This window comes from Aplysia californica, unplaced genomic scaffold, assembly GCF_000002075.1.
Source record: "Aplysia californica isolate F4 #8 unplaced genomic scaffold, AplCal3.0 scaffold00506, whole genome shotgun sequence".
In the NCBI taxonomy this organism is placed as follows: Eukaryota; Metazoa; Mollusca; class Gastropoda; order Aplysiida; family Aplysiidae; genus Aplysia; species Aplysia californica.
This window is the reverse complement of record NW_004797776.1, coordinates 403,021-412,144: the sequence shown is the minus strand read 5'-3', so window position 1 is coordinate 412,144 and position 9,124 is coordinate 403,021. Positions and strand designations below refer to the sequence as shown.

At 43.0% G+C, this 9,124-nt stretch overlaps 1 protein-coding gene across 1 annotated transcript in view; it reads left to right on the top strand.

Annotated features, from left to right (window-relative positions):
* LOC101846758 overlaps positions 1-9,124 on the top strand; it is a gene marked incomplete in the record, with an annotated part of 114,609 nt that overhangs the window by 80,114 nt on the left and 25,371 nt on the right. The window contains 6 exon segments of the mRNA XM_013086796.2: positions 1,264-1,403; positions 2,050-2,474; positions 3,962-4,154; positions 4,706-5,670; positions 7,511-7,780; positions 8,722-8,889. Coding sequence (XP_012942250.1) covers positions 1,264-1,403; positions 2,050-2,474; positions 3,962-4,154; positions 4,706-5,670; positions 7,511-7,780; positions 8,722-8,889 — 2,161 coding nt within the window.

Here is a 9,124-nt window from a genome sequence, read left to right as displayed (position 1 = left end):
CACACACACACACACACACATGCGCGCGCACACACATGCACACACACAATGTTCAGTAAATGATGATTATCAGTATTTGCTTAGGATCAGGCTTGTGACACGTCTGATGGATTCATTTCTGTGGATGGTTGGAGGGTGCCACTGGATATTGTTCCTGCCTGTCTTGAAATTTTTTCCTGCACAAAATTACTGTTTCATCATCAATGGGTGTGTTGAAGTGCCATTACTATCTTGTCACTGGGCTTCAGAGTGGCCCGATGAACCATTGGACAATATGTTTGTGCGCTTCATACCGAGCACACACTGCCAATCGAATTCTTCTCATTCTGTCATTGTCATTCAGATTTTTCTACATGACATGGATGGGGTAAAATTTATTTTTTAAAATGCAATTTTGACATAGTTTGAATGAATTCAACTAAATGGGACTGTGGCCTTCTAAACCATACATGTTTGTTTTTCAAGGTCACGAATCAAATTGGTTCTGTTGTGCTAAAGTGGTAGCTTTTTTACCATACACGAAGGAAAATCAGGCTGGCATCAACTGAATCAAATGGCAGTGTGTGTGCACTGATGTTCTGATGATTAGATATTGAAGCAGCGATTTCTGGTATGTCAATCTATGACTCCCACCTCCGTGGTTGGTGCGTATTGAAGTGCTTTTACTGTCTGTGTCAGTGAGCTTCAGGGTAGTCTGAGTGGGTTGTTGGTGGGTGCTCTTGTGTGGTTTGCTCCTTCTTTCCAATCAAACGTCTATTGTCCATATATCTCTCCTCCTACTTCTTTTATTGGTATGTTACTATCCAGAGGGTTCGGTGACCGAGCGGTTAGTGCGGTCGTCTCCGAAGCGGTAAGTCCGGGTTCGAGCCTCGGTTCGTACACAGGTTTTTTTCATCCTCTCCTGCCCACTCAGCAGTAATTGGTACCTGGCTTCCAGTTGGGGAAGTAAAGACAGCGTGGAAAGGAACTGGCCACCCTACCACAATATGCCGAAGGCCCAGGAAGTTGTCTCACTAACAAGGCAATCCCCAATGTCCGGATTGGATGGGGGAACAACTTCACTTTTTTTTTTTTTATTACTATCTAGTACTATCTCTAATCTTCAGCACTTATATAATCTAATGAACCTAATTGTGCTGCCAGTGCTGTTAAACACACTAAAGCAAACTTCCATGAAACCTAATTGTGTTGCGAGTGTTGTTACACTCAAGATGATCAAATCATAAAGCAAAACTTATATGTTCTTCCTGTGTTCATCAACAGGGAGGGCCTAAGGGCTGACATCCTGCTGTCTGAGATCGCCTCTGTACAGAGCATCTACAAGCAGCTGGAGGAGGGTGTGGAGAAGAACAGCCGGCTACACCAGGTCTTGCTTACCTCAATCAGGGGAGACAACAGACAATGTGAGTCTTGTGATCTCTCTCTCTCTCTCTCTCTCTCTCTCTCTCTCTCTCTCTCTCTCTCTCTCTCTCTCTGTCTCTCTCTCTGTCTCTCTCTCTGTCTCTCTCTCTGTCTCTCTCTCTCTCTGTCTCTCTCTCTCTCTGTCTCTCTCTCTCTGTCTCTCTGTCTCTCTCTCTCTCTCTCTCTCTCTGTCTCTCTGTCTCTCTGTCTCTCTCTCTCTCCTCCTCCTCTCCTCACCTATTATTCTCTTACTCCTTTCCCTTCTTTCTCTGTGCCTATCCTTTCCTCTCCCTGCTCCTTCAGTTTCCCCCTTGCATTTTTCTCTTCATTATAATGACACTGTTAAAGAGGACCAACTGCTTAATTAAGATGGCCACTTTTCTTCTAGGCAATGGATGGCAGTCTTTGACAATTTTGACTCTACAGTGGAACCTGTTTCAAGGACCACATGTCCAAGACTAATCACCTTCACAAACAAACCCTTGTGTTAAAAAATTCTTTAATAGTGACTCTGTTTGAGAGGACCACCTGTCTAAGATGACCTTTTATTCTCAACAATGGGTGACCAGTAGGAACAGGTTCTACTGTTATCGTGTAGACTTGCCATTGTGTGCAATTCAAAAGTCTCCTCTTATTTTCCTCCCCCAGCGGACAGCCCAGACAGCAACAGTTGCCAAGACGGAGGCTACAACCTGGTGTCACCCACACAACGACAACAGCAACAGCAGCAACAACAACAGCAACAACAACAGCAACAACAGCAACAACAGCACCCCGTGACGGAAGTGCTCACCTGTGACGCAGACTCCACATCACTACATCTGAACAACCTGGGCCTCGACGTTGGAGTGCCTGGAGGGGGAGCAGAAACGAGACTTCAGCTCGTTGAGGGAAAGACGGGAGTCGGGGCGGATGTGAGTGGTTCATCATCGCTATCACCATCATCATTATTGGCCAGGGGGTCAAAACGCTCACCCACGACTCTGGTGCCTTCTGGTGCTGGCTCCACGTCTGTTGAGGCGGGCACTGACGTGACTGACCGCTCCTTGCAGGCGGGTTCAGCTCTCTCTCAGGTCAGTGTGGGACATTTTTTTTCTCCCAGCTCAGTAGGTATCATGCTTTTCAGTGATCATAATTTTCCGCGGATCCCCGGAAGTCCTGGATTTTCAGTCTTTTCAACTTATCCCCTCCGAGTTCTTCCTTTCCATGAGTCATGTGGTTCGAGCAAATTATCCTCCGTTTATGCCTAGTGATTGGCCCCGCGCAATCCGCTGGTTCCGTCATCGCAGAACTGCTAAAGACTGCAATGTTAGTGTGGGGTCTATTTTAGCTCGATTAATGTCATTTCACCTACCCTCATGAAAGCATTCATCATGAAGGAACTGACAAAATTGGACGTTCTCAGAATGAAAGAAATTGATTTGAAAGTCAAAAACAAATTTAGATTTGTGTGGTTAGAGTAAAGTTTGACCATAGAATCAAAGAAAGGTGACAAGGTTACTATTTGTGTTGGTGATTCTATTGGTGAAGTAGAAGTTCCTTTAATAACCTCCTCATCCAAGCCCATTGAGCTGTTTTCCCTCTCCTCAAAGATGTTAATTATTAATTCCAAGATTTCTTTTGAAACTGAAATTGATGTTAATAATTTTTATGAGTGTGGTAGGGTCTTGTGATTTTATTTCACGGTTTGGTGCTTCTGTTGGTGTATTTTCCTCCTTTTTGACTTTTGCTCGTTATGATCTCTGGCTTTTAGATAACCCAACATGACATTCGGAAACATTGATAGTTTATAAAAGTTTCTGTAATTCCTTTACCTTTTGAAAAGCATTTGTAGTGTTATGGTTACATTCTTTCCAGCCGTGGGAGGCAAAAAACCCAGAAACATGATTTTAGTGTCTGCTTGGGGAAGTCTTGATGTTATCCTGTATATCTGTTTGTCTCCTGGGTATCGCATCCTTCTTATCCAAGGGTTAGCTTTAACAGGCAGGGTATAAGTTTCCTGACTCCAGAATAGTCTAAATTTTGACTATACAATCTTTTACGGTAGACCACCCTTCTGACTCCGTTCTGTTGGAGATGACGGTGAAATCGGGGGTCTTGCATCTTAATCTTAAACAACGTTGTTTTTAAAGTCAAGTTAACCATCACCAGACCATACTATAGTATCCTCAAGTTGGATTGAATTTTTGCTGTAGTTCTGTTATGTTTTGCTTGAAATCGTTTTTTTGTTTATGGAAGGGTGAAAAAATGAATACTTAATTGTTCTTTGCAACGGATATCAATGACGATGATTTTTCACATGCCCATCAAATCGTGGCTTTTGGTATTTCATAAAAAGTGAGGAATTGAGTAATTTAGTAGTGTGTGCTTACAACCATAAAAAAAATAGTCTGTAAGTAGGGAAGACATTTGGTCAAGTGTCCCTATCTCTCTTCAGTGATTATCCCAAGTAATGTGGCTCGACTTATGTAGGTAGGGTTGAGGCTACCCAACTCCTACTAATTTATTTTGATTTTGTGGACGGATGCGTAAAACTGACTATCATTACAACGATTTGTAGGTGGACCAGTGGGTACAGACACCCAGATCTGCTGAACCAGCACGCTCAAGTTCTGCAAGACCCACGGCCGATCTGAGCGGCACTGAGCTGCATCGCTGGGTGGATCAACGGCAGCAGCGACTGCAGACTGACTGCCCACAGGGGATATTGAGGGAGACAAGTTCAAAATCTCTTCCCAAGATTGCTGGCTCAGGTTAGTGTGGAGATGGGGCAGTTTTCTCGGTTTTTCAAGCCATAGGGTTGTTTAGGTACCTGAATGTCCCTAACATGCAGTGCAATAGTGCTGATAGTGCTGAGAACAGAGCAAGGTTAAAAAGCAGAAAAATTAAAATAAAAGTGAGTGCTGTAACACAAACCAAACACCTCAAACAAAGCAAACAATGAAGTAACAATTCTGGCTGGGACTTATTTTTGGCCCACATTTTATTGTCTGCTCTCTCTATTGTTGTGATAAGATTGAAATCTACATTTGCTGCTATTACATTACATATTGTTAATTCATTTCAGTATTTAAATGATGTGATAGTTTCTTTTTATCACTATGACTGGAAAATGTTATTCATATTTGCCAGTATTAACTCAATGGTATATTTTCCATTTAGGATGAAAACAGTGTTATCTGAAGTGTAAGCTTTTCTAGTTTTAGTTTGAAATGAGTTGGGTTTTTTTTCTTCAAACGTAGACCATCATAAGATTGTGGTACTTTCTTGCAAATCCTATCCCTTTTTTATGTTCCTTTTTCAGAGGACAGTCTCACCGATGACTTGAAAGGAGAGAACAAGCTACACCAACGTCACGCTGAGACCACTGACGACTACTTGCACTTCCGTCGTGGCATATTCTTTGAGGACGATAACTTTGAGTCTCGTCAGCAGGATCGAGCTTCCAGCGTGAGGCCTGACTCTCACCCGCACTCTTGGTCTGCCTCTGGTTCTCTCTCCAGTGGGGATAGCAGGAGGGTAACAGATCAGGCCAGCTCGGCCCGCTTGTCTGCTGGTCATAAGTCGGACCCTGTCCTTGCTGATCAGTTTGGCAGAGACTCTACTGACGGGAATGGACATATCAGCCGTGCCTTAGGGCTTTCATCAGACAGTCCTGGTAAGGCAAATAGAGCTGCAGAATCTACGCATGAGGTCAGCAGTACTTCTTGCAGTACTCCGAGAAAATCTACATCGTACCTACTAGATTTGGGCCAGAAAGAACCGCAATTTGCAGCTCAGGTTGGTGTTGGAGAAGGGGGAGTTGACTCGGGTGGTGGTGTTGTTCAGAACTCAACAAATTCGGATTTCTGGGCGGATTTACTGCCAGCCACATCGGGGTCCTACCAGGATGTGAAGGGATCTTCTTTTGTGAATGGAACTAGTAGCTCTTTTGGGCCTACCTTAGATGGTGTGGAGAGGACAAAGTCGCGGTATCAGCGCTCACCTTGCCGAAATGGTGCCAGCAATGGCGAGAATTCTGTCGTGTCTGTGGGTGAGGGGGCTGCCACAGGGGTAGAAGAGGAGGAGGAGGAGGACTGGAGAAAGGAAAAAGGAAGAGAAGAGGAGGAGGAGGAAGAGTCACAGTTGCAGAGAGGTGCAGAAAGGGGAAGGGGCAGCCGGCGCAACAGCTGGGCGGATGAGCTCGAGCAGTACAGAGTGACCATTACTGGCCAGCACTTGGAGGAACAGGGCGCGGGTTTGGACGCTGCAGAGCAGTCCACAGCACAGGTGAGAAAATCTGTCCTTGTTCGTGTGAAAATAAGAATACGGTCTTCTGACCACTTTAGGCTCTTTTCAGGTGAAAAGATTATCTCTCACATGTCATTATATATAGAAGTTGTTGTTAGAACTGTTGTACTGGCATTAGTTGGGAAATTTTCTGGTTCATTTTCCTTCTTTCTTGGTTTTTTTCTTTGTTTCTTTTTTTGTTTTTGTTGTTCAGGTCGTTGCAATGGAAACCATAGAAAAACAGTCACCTTCTATGCTTTTTCTCATAATATCTCTGATACTGCTTATGATATCTGTGTTATCTTAGTGTAGCCTGTCCCTATTGGTGTTTGTAACACAGGCATAGTCACTTTGTTGAAAGAGCACTCTCTTAGCTCGGGTCTGGACCGTGCTGGACAACAGAACGGATGGCGCAGGTTCAAAGCTCAGACTGGGATATCTTGAACTCTGGTAGTTTTATGGAGTTTTCAAGGCTCTCGACCCATTTGGCTCTGTCCTATTAAGGAGGCACTTCACTTCAAATTCGGAGGTCTGGCCTCTTAGATAGTCTAATAGTGTTGATTTATAATATTGATGTGGGTGTTAAACCCATTCACATACCTTTTTACTTTGTTGATGAAAGATTCATTCTAACGAAAATATTTTTTGCGTTTATTACGTATGCTGCGGTAGGGACACAAAAAAGTTTTTTTTCAGCAAACCAGTTTCTCGGGCGGGTGTCAAGGGACGCAACTCTGTTTCTACAAGTTAACTGTCTGATTACCTCCTTTGTTTATCATAAGATGATGAAGTATTGACTCATAGGCGATTCTGGTCCTTGAGGAAAGATGATGAGTTTATGAGCTAATTAATTTATCAGAGACATAGATTCTGATAAAAATGTTGGATATGAATTGACCGTGCCTGCTTGAACCAAGATTAGAACCAAGTAATCGAGTATTTGAGGCAAGCGCAATTTCTTTATTCTGTCAAACCACCGGCCTAGTTTGAAAAGTTGGTTGTCACTGTTTATTGGTTTTTCTTCTTTATTGTCGCTCTGGTTTCTGTCCTTCGTACTATATTTTCCATCTCTGTTGTTTCAGTGTCTTAGATTATCTCTACTCTTCACTGTGGGCAGTAAGAAGGTGCTACTGGAAGGTCCTAGTTATTGACTTTTTTTGTCTGTCTGTCTGTCTGTCTGACTGCTATTTTATCTAAGTACATCTTCTTGCTCAAACACAAAACTCAGCTGACCCTAAGCGGTCGTTGTGATGTCATGCATGCTTGTATTTTCACCTCAGAACCTTATTTGTTTTTGTGGGCAGTAAGAAGGTGCTACTGGAAGGTCCTAGTTATTGACTTTTTTTGTCTGTCTGTCTGTCTGTCTGACTGCTATTTTATCTAAGTACATCTTCTTGCTCAAACACAAAACTCAGCTGACCCTAAGCGGTCGTTGTGATGTCATGCATGCTTGTATTTTCACCTCAGAACCTTATTTGTTTTTGTTTTGTGAATGGGTTATTGGAGGGTGGTACCGGTAGATCTTACTTCTGTGTTTCCCGGTTTCTGTCCCATTTGCCTCATTCTTTTCCTGCACTCAATGATCATCACTTGTGTTGATGTGTGTAGATGGTTGGCGGGTGCTCTGTTGTGGTCTGCTCCTTCTTTCCTATCAAACAGCTATTGTCCTAATCAAGCCTCCTTCTTTTTTGTGTTTGTTACTCTCTTGTAACACCTCCAACTTCGGCACCTATAAGTATAATAATCTCTAGTGTTGTAAGTGCCGTAAAACTCTTTAACTTATTAAAACTAAACTGTGTTGATGTACGGCTCTTATGATGAATCAACAAACTTATTGCAGAAAACTGGCCTTCCCCTGGGCACCATGTCGGCGGTGGAGCTGCGGGAGCTGGTAGCTCAGCTACAGATGGACTTGGTGGAGTCGGTCAAGAACAACCACCGGCTGCGGAGAGAGCTGGATGACCAGCAGCAGCAGCAGCAGCAGCAGCAGCAACAGCAGCAGAGAAGTGGTGAACACGGACAGTTGATGCGGAAGGACAACGACTTGTTAACAAACGGGTCAACCAGGATGACAATGGACAGAGACTTGGATGGCAGGCCAGAAGCACTGGTAGTTTTCTTTGTTGTTTTCTTTGTTTTCTTTGTTTTCTTTTTTTTCCCAAATAATTTTTGTATGACATATCCAGATGAATGGAGGCTTTCACACATCTGAGCTAAGGTCACGTAAGAGGTGACTGACAACTCCATCATACTGTGGGTCTCTGATTGTAGATATTTTTTAATTTTTTTTATTGACTCAGTCAACCCTATTTAGGTATGTTTTTAGAGGTTTCTGGCATAGACACTGCCTGCTGGGATCAACCCAGGTTGTTAATGATACTGCATCCCAGGAGAAAGGCTTTAAATGCTTCCCCACGTACGAATGAGACTCACTCACGCTTTTCTGTGTAGAAGGCAAAGAGCCCATTACGCCGCAGATGCCATAGGGGTATAATGGGTGCTTGATGTTAGTAGTTCCTTTAAATTTATATTAGTTAACTCTGTCTGTACTCAGAACCAGTTAGTTTATATTCTTTGATACTGTGTTCCCATTCACACATGAAATGCAGTTAAGTCTGGTTCAAAGAGCATTAGAATCGTTTGCTTTTGCAGATATTTAACATTATTCTGCTGCTTCTTTCTTTTTTTGTGCTCTTTGTAAGGCAGAATATAGCACAGCAAATGTTCATATTTCCTCGTGCTAGCTCAGTTGTTGGATATAAAATAGCAGAAATGGCAGCAGTTGCTGATTTGGGCAAAGAAATACCATTTTTTTAATCATTGGTATGATGGTTAGTGGTGTTGTTGGTGGTTTTTGTTAATATGATCCTTAATTTCTATTCTTTTTATGTGCATTATTATTATCACCATTGTCAGTTAGTATTATTTTTATCATCGATAAAATGCCCATGGTAAGGGGCATTAGTTAATCAAATGGCTTACATTATAATTAGAACTTCATTATTATTGATGTCACTTTATTGTTAATGTCTCTCATTATTTTCCCCTCAGCCCATGGTGAACGGCTTTAGCAAATCTAATGGCGTTAACAGCAAGAAGAGTTTAATCCCTCGACTGGCAACGGGCTCAGGCAAACAGTCGTCAACCACCAGCACTGCCTCTGATGACTCTGACAGTACTGGCGGTCAGCACAGCTCTCGCCTGGACTCACACAGACTGGTATGTGCTCTCCCTCTGCGGGCCAGTTGTAATCTGCTTGTGACTGTTGTATTTAATTGAGTAATGGAAGTTGACTGTTGATTTTGTCCAGGAGGAATAAACTTTCACACACCAGCATGCACTGATACGCACACATATGCACACACAGGCATGTACACACACAGGCACACGCACATACATACACATACTCATGCACGTAAACATCACACATCACACACACACACATACACACACA